This window comes from Salmo salar, chromosome 17, assembly GCF_965601325.2.
Source record: "Salmo salar chromosome 17, fSalSal1, whole genome shotgun sequence".
Classification (NCBI taxonomy): domain Eukaryota; kingdom Metazoa; phylum Chordata; class Actinopteri; order Salmoniformes; family Salmonidae; genus Salmo; species Salmo salar.
Window position 1 is genome coordinate 4,633,771 of NC_138307.1, and position 15,770 is coordinate 4,649,540.

Genomic DNA, 15,770 nt, shown 5'->3' on the forward strand with positions numbered 1-15,770 from the left:
GAGCACCCCCCTATCCACATCAACAGGACTGCAGTGGAGAAGGTGGAAAGCTTCAAGTTCTCGTTGTACACATCACCAAATATTTATATATTCTTAATTCCATTCCTTTACTTTAGATTTGTGTGTATTGTGGTGAAATTGTTAGATATTACTGCACTGTTAGCTAGAAACACAAGCATTTTGCTACACTCGCAATAACATCTGCAAAACACGTGTATGTGACAAATACAATTGGATTTGATTTGATTTTCAGTTTATTTTTTATACATTTGCAAAAATGTATAAACTTAGGTACAAGGTATTGTGTGTAGATTGATGAGGAGAAAAAAAAACAATTTAATCAATTTTAGAATAAGGCTGTAACGTAACAAAATCTGGAAAAAGTCAAGGGGTCTGAATCCTTCACCAATGCAGGAACACATACGGTATATGTAATGTATAATGTAAAAGTAGTGCACTATAAAGAGAAAAGGGTTACATTTGGGATGTAGCTACTTTTTCATTGTGACATGAAACCTGTACAGCCCTCATAGTCTGCTGGTTTAATGCGTTTGCCCTAACTACATAGAAACTGCAAGGTGTGCAGCATCAAGGTGCAGTCCCTCTTATGCATACTCTTGTGCACAATGGCACAAAACACAAGCCTCCAAGGAAACAGTAGACAGGAAATTATGCTAGGTGTGTTTTTTTGTTTCAGTCATTACAGCAGTTTTTTGTATTTCAACGTTTCCTTGTGGCTGAGTTACTTAAGTTAACCCTGAAATGACGAGTTGTAAGTTGTTCTATAAAAATTTGTAAACAATGGTTAAAACTAAAATATTGCAATACACTGAAACAGTTGAGAGAGGCCTGTAGCTTGGGAATGCTCGATTTGAAGCACCAGCTTGATTTGATTTTTTTTTAAAACGACTTAAGTACAGTATCAAAGTATTAGTCCATTAAAAGGACAAGCAGGGATTTGTAATTCAGTGTGCCAGTTTCAATGTAAGGCAGTCCCTTATTTTGATACATTTACTGTACATGACAGTCAGTGCTTCTCAGAGAGAGTGTGTGAAAATGTGGTTCAGTCCCCTCATATTCAGAAACCACTGTTTCCTGTGTGACCCATTCACCACAGAGCTAGGGTCTTCCTCTTCACTACATACCCACTACAAATCAGATATGATATCCCTGTGTCTGTACGCTTAACCCATTTGTGTGTGTGTGGGCGTGTGTGTTCGCTCAGTATGCAAGGAGATATTGTTTTATATAGTATACTGCCCACAACATCAAGACTCCATTCTCAATAGTTTCCCAGAAGATCATATTACATCAGACTATAATTATTTGATAAACATTTATAAGATAACTCAAATCTTTATTTACACGCAATCAGATGTACAATTAGATGTACACCTCATCATTTGAAGAGCTAGCTTTCATATTTACATCAAGAACTTGGTCTGTTTCTCCAGTCAGCTCTCAAGGGCCAATAAAGGCTCAACTTGTGTTACTTTTGTCTGAGAATGATTGATCTGAGGATGACTGATCAGTATCGTCCCATTCGGATTGGATGCTGGACCCCATGCTTCTTCCTGTGCCCCCTGGGTGGAGATTTGGGTTTGATGTTCATGTAGTCGCTCTGGGAACACTCCACTCTCCTCAGTCTGAGCTGTGGATCAAATTCACAGAAAGAGGTGGAGAGTGAGTAGGGTGAGCTGTGTATATGTATGCAGTTGTAGTTGTATGTAACTGTTTCCATGCATCATTTATGTTTTAAATACATAAAGTACCAGTCAAAAGTTTGGACACACCTACTCATTCAATAGTTTTTCTTTATTTTCTACATTGCAGAATAATAGTGAAGACATCAAACTATGAAATGACACATATGGAATCATGTACTAACCAAAAAAGTGTTAAATAAATCTTATACGTTACCGGATGTGCTACCTGTTCCAGACCTGCTGTTTTCAACTCTCTAGATACAGCAGGAGCGGTAGAGATACTCTCAATGATCGGCTATGAAAAGCCAACTGACATTTACTCTTGAGGTGCTGACTTGTTGCACTCTCGACAACTACTGTGATTATTATTATTTGACCATGCTGGTCATTTATGAACATTTGAACATCTTGGCCATGTTCTGTTATAATCTCCACCTGGCACAGCCAGAAGAGGACTGACCACCTCTCATAGCCTGGTTCCTCTCTAGGTTTCTTCCTAGGTTTTGGCCTTTCTAGGGAGTTTTTCCTAGCCACTGTGCTTCTACACCTGCATTACTTGCTGTTTGGGGTTTTAGGCTGGTTTTCTGTACAGCACTTTGAGATATCAGCTGATGTAAGAAGGGCTATATAAATAAATTTGATTTGAAATTTGATTATATATTTATATTGAAGATTCTTCAAAGTAGCCACCCTTTGCCTTGATGACAGCTTTGCACACGCTTGGCATTCTCTCAACCAGCTTCATGCAGTAATCACCTGGAATGCATTTCAATTAACAGGTGTGCCTTGTTAAAAGTTATTTTGTTATTTCTTCCCTTAATGTGTTTGAGCCACTCAGTTGTGTTGTGACAAGGTAGGGGTGGTATACAGAAAATAATCCTATTTGTTAAAAGACCAAGTCCATATTATGGCAAGAACAGCTCAAAAAAGCAAAGCGAAATGACAGTCCATCATTACTTTAAGACATGAAGGTCAGTCAATACGGAAAATGTCAAGTACTTTGAAAGTTTCTTCAAGTGCAGTCGCAAAAAACATCAAGCGCTTATGATAAAACTGGCTCTCATGAGGACCACTACAGGAAAGGAAGACCCAGAGTTACCTTTGCTGCAGCTGCAGAGGGTAAGTTCATTAGAGTTAACTGCAACTCAGATTGCAGCCCAAATAAATGCTTCACAGAGTTCAAGTAACAGACACATCTAAACATCAGCTGTTCAGAGGAGACTGTGTGAATCAGGCCTTCATGGTCAAATTGCTGCAAAGAAACCACTACTAAAGGACACCAATAAGAAGAAGAGACCTGTTTGGGCCAAGAAACACGAGCAATGGACATTAGACCTTGGTCTGATTAGTCTAAATTTGACATTTTTGGTTCCAACCGCTGTGTCTTTGTGAGATATAGAGTAGGTGAACGGATGATCTCCGCATGTGTGGTTCCCACTGTGAAGCATGGAGGAGGTGGTGTGAGGGTGCTTTGTTGGTGACACTGTCAGTGATTTATTTAGAATTCAAGGCACACTTAACCAGCATGGCTACCACAGCATTCTGCAGCGATACGCCATCGCATCTGGTTTGCACTTAGTCCCACTATCATTTGTTTTTGAACAAGACAATGACCCAAAACACACCTCCAGGCTGTGTAAGGGCTATTTGACCGAGGAGAGTGATGGAGTGCTGCATCAGATGACCTGGCCTCCACAATCACCCGACCTTATCCCAATTGAGATGGTTTGGGATGAGTTCGACCGTAGAGTGAAGGAAAAGCAGCTAACAAGTGCTCAGCCTATGTGGGAACTCCTTCAAGACTGTTGTAAAAGCATTCCAGGTGAAGCTGGTTGAGAGAATGCCAAGAGTGTGTAAAGCTGTCATCAAGGCAAAGGGTGGTTACTTTGAAGAATCTCAAATATAACATATATTTTGATTTGTTTAACACTTATTTTGGTTACTATATGATTCCATATGTGTTATTTATTATTATTATTATTATTAAAGTGGAGTTCCAGGTCTCCGGCAGCCTCTGGAACTGCCGGTCTGCAGCCAACAAGGCTGAGTTCATCTCAGCCTATGCTACCCTCCAGTCCCTAGACTTCCTGGCGCTGACGGAAACATGGATTACCACAGATAACACTGCTACTCCTACTGCTCTCTCTTCGTCTGCCCACGTTTTCTCGCATACCCCTAGAGCATCGAGCCAGCGGGGTGGTGGCACTGGAATCCTCATCTCTCCCAAGTGGACATTCTCTCTTTCTCCCCTGACCCATCTGTCTATCTCCTCATTTGAATTCCATGCTGTCACAGTTACCAGCCCTTTCAAGCTTAACATCCTTATCATTTATCGCCCTCCAGGTTCCCTTGGAGAGTTCATCAATGAGCTTGACGCCTTGATAAGTTCCTTTCCTGAGGATGGCTCACCTCTCACAGTTCTGGGTGACTTTAACCTCCCCACGTCTACCTTTGACTCATTCCTCTCTGCCTCCTTCTTTCCACTCCTCTCCTCTTTTGACCTCACCCTCTCACCTTCCCCCCCTACTCACAAGGCAGGCAATACGCTTGACCTCATCTTTACTAGATGCTGTACTTCCACTAATCTCATTGCAACTCCCCTCCAAATCTCCGACCACTACCTTGTATCCTTTTCCCTCTTGCTCTCATCCAACACTTCTCACTCTGCCCCTACTCGGATGGTATTGCGCCGTCCCAACCTTCGCTCTCTCTCTCCCGCTACTCTCTCCTCTTCCATCCTATCATCTCTTCCCTCTGCTCAAACCTTCTCCAACCTATCTCCTGATTCTGCCTCCTCAACCCTCCTCTCCTCCCTTTCTGCATCCTTTGATTTTCTCTGTCCCCTATCCTCCAGGCCGGCTCGGTCCTCCCCTCCTGCTCCGTGGCTCGACGACTCACTACGAGCTCACAGAACAAGGCTCCGGGCAGCCGAGCGGAAATGGAGGAAAACTCGCCTCCCTGCGGACCTGGCATCCTTTCACTCACTCCTCTCTACATTCTCCTCTTCTGTCTCTGCTGCTAAAGCCACTTTCTACCACTCTAAATTCCAAGCATCTGCCTCTAACCCTAGGAAGCTCTTTGCTACCTTCTCCTCCCTCCTGAATCCTCCTCCCCCTCCCCCCCCCCCTCCTCCCTCTCTGCGGATGACTTCGTCAACCATTTTGAAAAGAAGGTTGACGATATCCGATCCTCGTTTGCTAAGTCAAACGACACCACTGGTCCTGCTCACACTGCCCTACCCTGTGCTTTGACCTCTTTCTCCCCTCTCTCTCCAGATGAAATCTCGCGTCTTGTGACGGCCGGCCGCCCAACAACCTGCCCACTTGACCCTATCCCCTCCTCTCTTCTCCAGACCATTTCCGGAGACCTTCTCCCCTTCCTCACCTCGCTCATCAACTCATCCTTGACCGCTGGCTACGTCCCTTCCGTCTTCAAGAGAGCGAGAGTTGCACCCCTTCTGAAAAAACCTACACTCGATCCCTCCGATGTCAACAACTACAGACCAGTATCCCTTCTTTCTTTTCTCTCCAAAACTCTTGAACGTGCCGTCCTTGGCCAGCTCTCCTGCTATCTCTCTCAGAATGACCTTCTTGATCCTAATCAGTCAGGTTTCAAGACTGGGCATTCAACTGAGACTGCTCTTCTCTGTGTCACGGAGGCTCTCCGCACTGCTAAAGCTAACTCTCTCTCCTCTGCTCTCATCCTTCTAGACCTATCTGCTGCCTTTGATACTGTGAACCATCAGATCCTCCTCTCCACCCTCTCCGAGTTGGGCATCTCCGGCGCGGCCCACGCTTGGATTGCGTCCTACCTGACAGGTCGCTCCTACCAGGTGGCGTGGCGAGAATCTGTCTCCGCACCATGCGCTCTCACCACTGGTGTCCCCCAGGGCTCTGTTCTAGGCCCTCTCCTATTCTCGCTATACACCAAGTCACTTGGCTCTGTCATATCCTCACATGGTCTCTCCTATCATTGCTATGCAGACGACACACAATTAATCTTCTCCTTTCCCCCTTCTGATAACCAGGCGGCGAATCGCATCTCTGCATGTCTGTCAGACATATCAGTGTGGATGACGGATCACCAGCTCAAGCTGAACCTCGGCAAGACGGAGCTGCTCTTCCTCCCGGGGAAGGACTGCCCGTTCCATGATCTCGCCATCACGGTTGACAACTCCCTTGTGTCCTCCTCCCAGAGTGCTAAGAACCTTGGCGTGATCCTGGACAACACCCTGTCGTTCTCCACTAACATCAAGGCGGTGACCCGATCCTGTAGGTTCATGCTCTACAACATTCGCAGAGTACGACCCTGCCTCACACAGGAAGCGGCGCAGGTCCTAATCCAGGCACTTGTCATCTCCCGTCTGGATTACTGCAACTCGCTGTTGGCTGGGCTCCCTGCCTGTGCCATTAAACCCCTACAACTCATCCAGAACGCCGCAGCCCGTCTGGTGTTCAACCTTCCCAAGTTCTCTCACGTCACCCCGCTCCTCCGCTCTCTCCACTGGCTTCCAGTTGAAGCTCGCATCCGCTACAAGACCATGGTGATTGCCTACGGAGCTGTGAAGGGAACGGCACCTCCATACCTTCAGGCTCTGATCAGGCCCTACACCCAAACAAGGGCACTGCGTTCATCCACCACTGGCCTGCTGGCCCCCCTACCTCTGAGGAAGCACAGTTCCCGCTCAGCCCAGTCAAAACTGTTCGCTGCTCTGGCACCCCAATGGTGGAACAAGCTCCCTCACGACGCCAGGACAGCGGAGTCAATCACCACCTTCCGGAGACACCTGAAACCCCACCTCTTTAAGGAATACCTAGGATAGGATAAAGTAATCCTTCTAACCCCCCCCCCCCCCCCCCCCCTTAAAAGATTTAGATGCACTATTGTAAAGTGGTTGTTCCACTGGATATCATAAGGTGAATGCACCATTTTGTAAGTCGCTCTGGATAAGAGCGTCTGCTAAATGACTTAAATGTAAATGTAAATGTAAATGTTATTTCATAGTTTTGATGTTTTCACTATCATTCTACAATGTTGAAAATAGTTTAAAAATATATATATTAGTAGATGTGTCTCAACTTTTGACTGGTACTGTATACTATATTGCATTGTTTGACTAAAAAGTTAATTGTACATTGAATTTATGCCAAGGCTTGAGAGATTACTTATGTTTTCATCACAGCACCTCATGGATGTAAGACAAGTTACCCTCTCTTTGAGTAAAGGAAGCGAGACGTCACTCACCCAGATGACAAATGCGATGACCGTGACAACCAGGCCATAGATGGTGGTGACCCAGAACCCCAGCACCCATGCCCAAACAGGGACACCATCATCTCCAGAGCCTACACATCCCACAGTCTTCTCTGCCTGGCACTGGTATGCTGACCAACCAACCAGAGAGAGAGATGTGAGTTTTAAACTTCAAAGAGTAGTTTTACAGATACAGATTAAGCCTACTCCTGGGGTACTTTAGTTTTTCCACTGAAAGTGCATCTTAAGTAAAAGAAATAGGCTTATCTAGGTCCAGTAAACTGGCCCGTTTGGCCTTTAAGCACAAGTACATGAGAATATACACTGAGTGCACAAAACATTAGGAACACCTTCCTAATATTGAGTTGCAAACCCTTTTGCCCTCAGAACAGCCTTCCCACAGTTGTGTCAAGTTAATTGTATGGCATTCGGGTGGTGGACCATTCTTCATACACGCAGGAAACTGTTTAGCATGAAAAACGCAGCAGCGTTTCAGTTCTTGACACACCCAAACCGGTGTGCCTGGCACCTGCTACCATACTCCATTCAAAGGCACTTAAATCTTTGTCTTGCCCATTCACCCTCTGAATGGTAAATATACACAATCTATATCTCAATTCCTTCTTTAACCTGTCTCCTCCCCTTTATCTACACTGATTGATGTGGATTTAACAGGTGACATCAATAAGGGATCATAGCTTTCACCTGGATTTACCTGATCAGTCTTTGTCATGGAATGAGCAGGTGTCCTAATGTTTTGTGCACTCAGTGTATATTCCTGTAAATCAAGACATAGCATTTTGAACTACTGTGCGTGCATGCATGTGTATTTGTGTGTGCTTGTATAGATCAGTTCCTTTTGAAGTAAACATACCTTCAACCAGGACCAAGGTTTGAGGCTCGTCAGGTACCTTCTCAATGGGAGGTGGGTACATGGGGTGCCCCTCACAGGTATAGACTCCAGCGCGCTCCGTGGTCATTCCAGAGAGGACAAAACTGACCGTATGGTCCTGTTTGTTCACCCTCAGCCCCAGACCCTCCCCAACAGGACTCACGGTCTCTGTGGAGTTGTGGTTGTGAGCATTGTCGTGAGTGTGGTTGCCAACCTCGACCAAGCCCAGGTAAAGGTGGAATCTCATCTCTTCCTGGTCCTTGCCTGTCAGGTTGGGGCATCTGACGGATGCAGTGCCGTCGACAGACACACGGACCACATTGAACGTTCTGAGCTTGTCTGGTGAGGGAAGGTCAAAAGTCAAACAGAGGCAGTCAGTTGTGTGCGTTATATCAGAGGGAAGTAGACAAGGACCCTGTTTTAATACTTCCCTCCTTCTTTCCTTGAAGAAATCACTGATCTGACACAGCATGATTTGTTGAGTGCAATGAGGTGTAAACCTAGCCTTGGTGCCAGTCTGTTTCAGCTCTCTTGCCAAGTCCTTATGGAATTGTCATGGCAAACAGATTACTGTGAGGCCAGACTTTTCAGCTTGACAATGACAGCATTTGAGTCATTCTCAACAGATCTGGGACCAGGCTAGTAGAAACCTACTCTGGTTACAAGTCGTTTTAGCTAATGTTCCACTCCTGTCCTTTGCCAAATTGCTTGTCTCTTTGATCTTGAACACACACACATAAACAGCTATGTACAGTGCCCTGCAAAAGTATTCATCCCCCTTGGCGTTTTTCCTATTTTGTTGCATTACAATCTGTAATTTAAATAGATTTTTATTTGGATTTCATGTAATGGACATACACAAAATAGTCCAAATTGGTGAAGTGAAATTAAATAAATAACTTGTTTCAAAAAAATTCAAGAACATTCAAAATGGAAAAGTGGTGCGTGCATATGTATTCACCCCCTTTGCTATGAAGCCCCTAAATAAGATCTGGTGATTACCTTCAGAAGTCACATAATTAGTTAAATAAAGTCCAACCTGTTTGCAATCTAAGTGTCACATGATCTGAGTATATATACACCTGTTCTCAAAGGACCCAGTGTCTGCAACACCACTAAGCAAGGGGCACCACCAAGCAAGCGGCACCATGAAGACCAAGGAGCTCTCCAAACAGGTCAGGGACAAAGTTGCGGAGAAGTACAGATCAGGGTTGGGTTATATAAAAATATCCAAAACTTTGAACATCCCACAGAGCACCATTAAATAAATTATAAAAATTTTTTAAGAATGTGGCACCACAACAAACCTGCCAAGAGAGGGCCACCCAACAAAACTCACGGACCAGGCAAGGATGGTATTAATCAGAGAGGCAACAAAGAGACCAAAGATAACCCTGAAGGAGCTGCAAAGCTCCACAGCGGAGACTGGAGTATCTGTCCATAGGATCACTTTAAGCCGTACACTCCACAGAGCTGGGCTTTTTATAGTAGAGTGGCCAGAAAAAATCCATTGCATATACACAAAATAAGCAAACACTTATGGTGTTTGCCAAAAGGCATGTGGGAGACTCTCCAAACATATGGTAGAAGGTACTCTGGTCAGATGAGACTGATGAGACTGTATCTTTTTGGCCATCAAGGAAAATGCTATGTCTGCCGCAAACCCAACACCTCTCATCACCCCAAGAACACCATCCCCACAGTGAAGCATGGTGGTGACAGCATCATGCTGTGGGGATGTTTTTCATCGGCAGGGACTGGGAAACTGGTCAGAATTGAAGGAATGATTGATGGCGCAAAATATTGGGAAATTCTTGAGGGAAACCTGTTTCAGTCTTCCAGAGATTTGATACTGGGACTGAGGTTCACCTTCCAGCAGGACAATGACCCTAAGCATACTGCTAAAGCAAGACTCAAGTGGTTTAAGGGGAAGCATTTAAATGTCTTGGAATGGCCTAGTCAAAGCCCAGACCTCAATCCAATTGAGAATCTGTGGTATGACTTAAAGATTGCTGTACACCAGTGGAAGCCATCCATCTTGAAGGAGCTGGAGCAGTTTTGCCTTGAAGAATAGGCAAAAATCCCAGTGGCTAGATGTGCAAAGCCTATAAAGACATACCCCACGAGACTTGCAGCTGTAATTGCTGCAAAAGGTGGTTCTACAAAGTATTGACTTTGGAGTGGTGAGTAGTGTACGCTCAAGTTTTCAGTTTTTTTGTCTTATTTCTTGTTTGCTTCACAATAAAAAATATTTTGCATCTTCAAAGTGGTAGGCATGTTGTGTAAATCAAATGATACAACCCCCCCCCCCCCCAAAAAAAATCAATTTTAATTCCAGGTTGTAAGGCAACAAAATAGGAAAAATGCCAAGGGGGTAAATACTTTTGCAAGCCACTGTATTTCTATACCTGTGAGGACTTTTGGGGGACTAACAATTTATTCCCATTCAAAATCCTATTTTCCATAACCTAACCCCTAACTCCAAACCTTAACCCCAATTCTAAACCTAACCTTAATTCTAACCCAAACCCTGAACCTAAACCCTAAGCCAAAAATAGTTTTTTTTACAAGTGAGGACTTGTTAAGAATTATCTGAATTTTGGAACTCACAAGGAGAGTAAAATGTGTGCACACACTAGGGTTGCAGAGGGTCAGAAACTTTCCGGTAAATTTCAGGTATTTTTCCGGAAATTGTCCATGGGAAATTAAGCCCTGACATTTTTCTTAAATTCTTCCAAAAAGTTAGCTTATAACAGTGAAACTTTTTGTGTGTGTCACGTCCTGACCAGTATAGGGGTTATTGGTTATGGTAGTTTGGTCAGGACGTGGCAGAGGGTATTTGTTTTATATGGTTCGGGGGTTATGTGTATGTAGAGGGGTATTGTATTTATGTGTTCTGGGGTTTTTGGTGTATGTTCTTGTTTTGGGTTTCTAGGTTTTGTATTTCTTTGTTGGCCTGGTGTGGCTCTCAATCAGGAACAGCTGTACATCGTTGTTCCTGATTGGGAGTCATACTTAGGGAGCTTGTTTTCACCTGTCTCTTTGTGGGTAGTTGTATTTTGCACTGCTGTTATTGTTAGCCTGTGAAACTGGCGGTCTTTGTTTTCACTTTAATTAAATAAATTAAAGTATGAGTATTCACGTACCCGCTGCGCCTTGGTCCCCTTCTCTCTTCAACGACGGCCGTGACAGTGTGGGATAAACATAAGGCAATTCTAGGTCTTGTGGTATATTTTGGTTAAACTATCCACAATTCAATGGGATTGCAGCCCTCTGCATGCACAGTGCATTCTTCCATCACATGTGCAGTCACACACACACACACACACACACACACACACACACACACACACACACACACACACACACACACACACACACACACACACACACACACACACACTTACAGGAAATGGCTTCTGAGGCTTACCTAGCCTTTTTACCCTCTCAAATTTGGACTATTCGTATGCATCATTTCACAGTATTTTAACCCACACACTGAACATGCTCCAAAACAACTGTTGTGGCCTGAGATTTCAAAATGAGAAGCCGTCCCGTAACTGTGTGGATTAGAATGTGAGTCACTTAGTTGAATCCTTATCACCCCCACCCCTGCCGTTTCCTTCCTGCAAGTCCTATCAAAATGAGGAAACAACAACTTCAATGCATTATATAAACCTGCTTATTCTATTCGTAATATAGCTGCAGTCTAGATGTTAAAGCATATCCACATCTGTAATTGGGATTTAACTGCACTCATTTGAGTAATGTGCTGGAGAGATCCAAACCACTGCAACTAGCATCCACACCTGATAAAACCATGCAGCTTGGTGAGCATTGCAACCTTGAATCATCTGCAACCCTTTGATTGGGCAACCTTTTGGCTTTTGTTATCAGAATGTTCTGGTAGTGCTATGGATCATGCCTGAGGTGACATTTGTTGATACTGAGAATATAGATGAACGTTAATGACAAAGTCCAATGGTGAAACATTCAGACAGAAATGTAATAATTTAGAGCTGAAACAATTCCCTTTTCTACATATGTTGCACCATCCTGGACTGGCCCAGATCTTTTTTTATTGTTGGCCCATTTCTCTCCCCAGTTTTTTATTTTGTTGTTACATGTACATTCTACATACATGGCACGTTTTTTCACAATAGTTACATTGCAATAATAAAGTCATTTGTTATACATTACATCTGGATAGATAGTACTTATACATCGTGTTTTCAGTCATAACTATTATAGAGCGTGAGCTTTTTAAGCAGGCTCAGATCTTACCGTTACAGTAGTGGGAGCTTATCATGTTGGCATCACTGGAGAGGCAGAGGGAGAGGAGGATCGTGGGTATCCAGTAAACGTTCATCTTGAAAGTTCTCAGTTTTGTCGTGAAACTGAAGCTCCCCTGATATCCCTTTACAGTGCACAGCAATCAGGGTAAATGTGACAATACACTGTATGCCAAACAGACTGAGACAGTGACTGCTCTGCTCTACCTAAACATACAACTCATGCTCCTCACACGATGACAGCGTGCATCTCATAACATCCTTCCCTGTCACTTCACTGTGAACAACAATCTGGCCCTCGTCGACTGTAAGCAACTCTCTCTGCTGCACATCTAACAGGGTGACTGACTGCACAGAGTTTACTCTTGAGTAAAAAACATCCGCACTCTGAGGCAGTGCACTCTGAACTTCAAAGTTTCTGCCCTCAACCGGTGTGTGACTTTTGATGCCCTTTGAATTTGATACTTCTCTGTGTGTTAGGGCTTGGAACCTCGTATCGCATTAGTCATATGTTTGATTTCCCCCTCTTATCTCGGTCGGGACTGTTATATAGACTCGCTCCATATCATATTTCACTGCTTCTGGTAGAACTCGCAGAGACCCACCTGGGCCACGGCACCAATGTGAGTGACCAGGGTTCGAACCTGGGTCTTGCCCACAAGACTGTGTTAGCCTGCTGAGCTACAGCATAATGCGAGTGTTCAAGTCTCAGGCAGAGTTACTCATCACGCCGTTGTTACATAGGCCTACCTAGCACCTGTCAGTGACGACCATCGTACAACGGGGGTTTGGTCTGTGGTTACGTGCCTGTCTCCTGCAACAGTCAGTCAGGTAAACTAATATAATGTTGCACTTATATTATCACAGACGTTGTGGCGAATGTGTAGGCCAACATTTCCTGTTTTTCATGAATTTTTGGAGTAAACTTTCCAGTGAGCATCATTATCCAGAGTCACTTCACATCATACAGATAGATACCTTCATTCAAAATTGAGAGGCCTATAGTTTGTTTGGGGAGAGCAGAGAGATTTACTGGTCTCCTTTAAATCTCACTGCAGCTATAGGCAAACATACACAAGTCAAATCAAATTTGATTTGTCACATGAGCCGAATACAACAGGTGTAGACTTTACCCACACACACCTGCTGTAGCTCACCCTAGCCACTCTCTATATTTACATCTTTATAAAATAATAATCAAATATGTGCGATTTAGCAGACACTTTTATCCAAAGAGAGCATCATGCTCTACCGACTGGGCCCCCACAGGACATTATTCATTATTACATTTGTCTGTAAAATATAGTCAACTCAGACTAAAAGAGGATACTTCTCAGAGTGACTACATGAACACCAAACCCAGAATTTCCCCCAGAACAAACACACACTCACTCACACGTGACTGTCAGTCATATCAAGGCTGAAGCGCTGCGGGTGATCCTTTCATGATCATTGTAACGGCCCTGCTACACTATAGCAATTGGGCACCGGCATTGAAAGCAATATTAATAGGCAGGTTTTTTTTATTTTTTTTTGTAGGCACTAACTCATTCATGGTTTGTTGGCCAAAGCCTATGGGAAAATGTATGGAGTTTTTGGGTAAATGCCGAAAAATAAGGTCTGTGGTAAACACAGGCTTAGGAGATCTTATATGTTTTATTCTATGAGATAATCTTGGCCATTTTGAAGCATTTATGTAATTCAAAAAAGCACATACAGCACATAAGGCTTTATAATTCCTGAAGTTCATGATAACTGACTGATATTATCTCGTAGAACAAAACATATAAAAATCTCCTAAGCTTGTGTTAACCTCAGACTTTTATGCGGTATACGTTCCAAATGGCACCCTATTCCCTATAGTGCACACCCTTGGTAAAAGTAGTGCACTATAAAGAGAAAAGGTTTCCATTTGGAACATTGTGACATGAAACCTGTACAGCCCTCGTAGTCTGCTGCAGTGTGTTTGCCCTAACTACATAGAAACTGCAAGGTGTGCAACATCACGGAGCAGTGCCTCTTGTGCATACAAAAGTGCACAATGGCACAAAAAAACAACCTCCAAGGGAACCTTTAACAGGAAATGATGCTATGTGTTTTTGTTTTTTTAGTCATTGCAGCAGTTTTTTCCCCTATCGTTTCCTTATCCGCCAAGTTACACAAGTTAACACAGTGTGCTCCTTAGTGAAAAATAGAGAGATGTACCTTACATCAAGGTCATCTCCTAAAGCACAAGCAGGGATTTGTAATTCAGTGTGTCAGTTTCAATGTAGGACAGTCCCTGATGTTGACCCATACATGACAATCACAGTGGCTCTCAGAGAGAGTGTGGTTTAGTCAGGGGCGGAAATCCCGGGGGGGACGGGGGGACACGACCCCCCCATCCTGGGAAAAATATGATTTGTCCCCCCCAATATATCACTGAAACATAACTATGTAATTTAAATAATATTAATAATACGCAATGAAAGCAATTGTGCTGATTATAGACACTTAATAGCTCGTTTTTAAGTTTCAAAAGATTGCGATCCCCCCCACCCTTTGCCTCACAATGGTTTGATCCACTGCCAGTTCCTTAGCTTGCGAGGTAACGTAGAGGTCGTATCTACTGTCTGAAAGGCACTCAATGCATGTAACTGATGTGAGGTTAATCCAGTCAATCGCGCACACACACTAGCTGAATATGCAGAGCTAGCGCGCAAATATTAAATATTAAGCTAGCTAGTACCTATTCCATTTATGTGGCGTCGTCAAAGATGGAATCTTTGCTATCGTCAATTTATTCCAAGATCAGCATGCATGTAAGTTAGTGCTTCAAAGTCCCTGTGATAAGGTTAGCGATAAACTGAACAGAACTACACACTCTTCTACCATTGTTTTAAATATATTTAATGGTCTCGTTGCAAAAGCTAAATTGTCGCAAGGGAACTTTTATTTATATATTTTATTTCACCTTTATTTAACCCAGGTAGCAAAGATTATAGCAAACACCACTGAATTGGTGCTCGCTAGCTTTGCAAATTCAGCTATTGTTAGAAGCCAGCCAATATGAAACAAACGATTAAAATTACAAAAGGTTGCAGCATATGTTGTGTAAATGGTGAACTCATACAGCTGTCAACTCTTGTCACTGCAATCCGTTTCACATTTGCTAGCTACCTTTTAGATCGAAGCCCATATAGAATGATAGAAGATAAGATGATAGAAGCCCATCTCCTACTGTAAATAACCTACATACTGTGTGTGTGTAGCCAACCAGGTAGAAAAATGGCAGAAAAAAGACGGACATCAGAGTATTTTTCAGTACACCAAAACGCAAAGTAAGAACCCTTAGTAGCCTAATATCTCAAAGACTAGTTGATAAAATGTTCATAAGAAAGAAATTAAATTCTAATGGAAATGTTTCACAATTATGTCATTAGGCAGAGCAGGCAACAGATGGCACACAGACAGCAGAGTTGGGGACAGATATGCAGGGACAGACTGGCAGAGACAGGGAGTCTCAGGTAAGTTTGTTGAGTCTTTGTTTGGCAACATTATGAAAGGTTCTCAATTTTTTTTACTTGTAAAATAGGAACATAATTGGAAAATGCCATGGATACCCCCACTCTCAACTTAAACTGGTGA

General features: G+C 43.4%; 1 protein-coding gene across 1 annotated transcript; it reads right to left on the reverse strand.

Moving 5' to 3' along the window:
• Positions 1-236: 236 nt before the first annotated feature.
• LOC106575091 (T-cell-specific surface glycoprotein CD28) lies at positions 237-12,491 on the reverse strand. Its single transcript, XM_014151276.3, has 4 exons — positions 12,136-12,491; positions 7,834-8,190; positions 6,951-7,090; positions 237-1,651 (listed from the first exon to the last, which is right to left on the reverse strand). The coding sequence occupies exons 1-4, from the start codon at positions 12,218-12,220 to the stop codon at positions 1,529-1,531; spliced, it is 705 nt and encodes a 234-aa protein (XP_014006751.1). The 5' UTR covers positions 12,221-12,491; the 3' UTR covers positions 237-1,528.
• Positions 12,492-15,770: the final 3,279 nt, after the last annotated feature.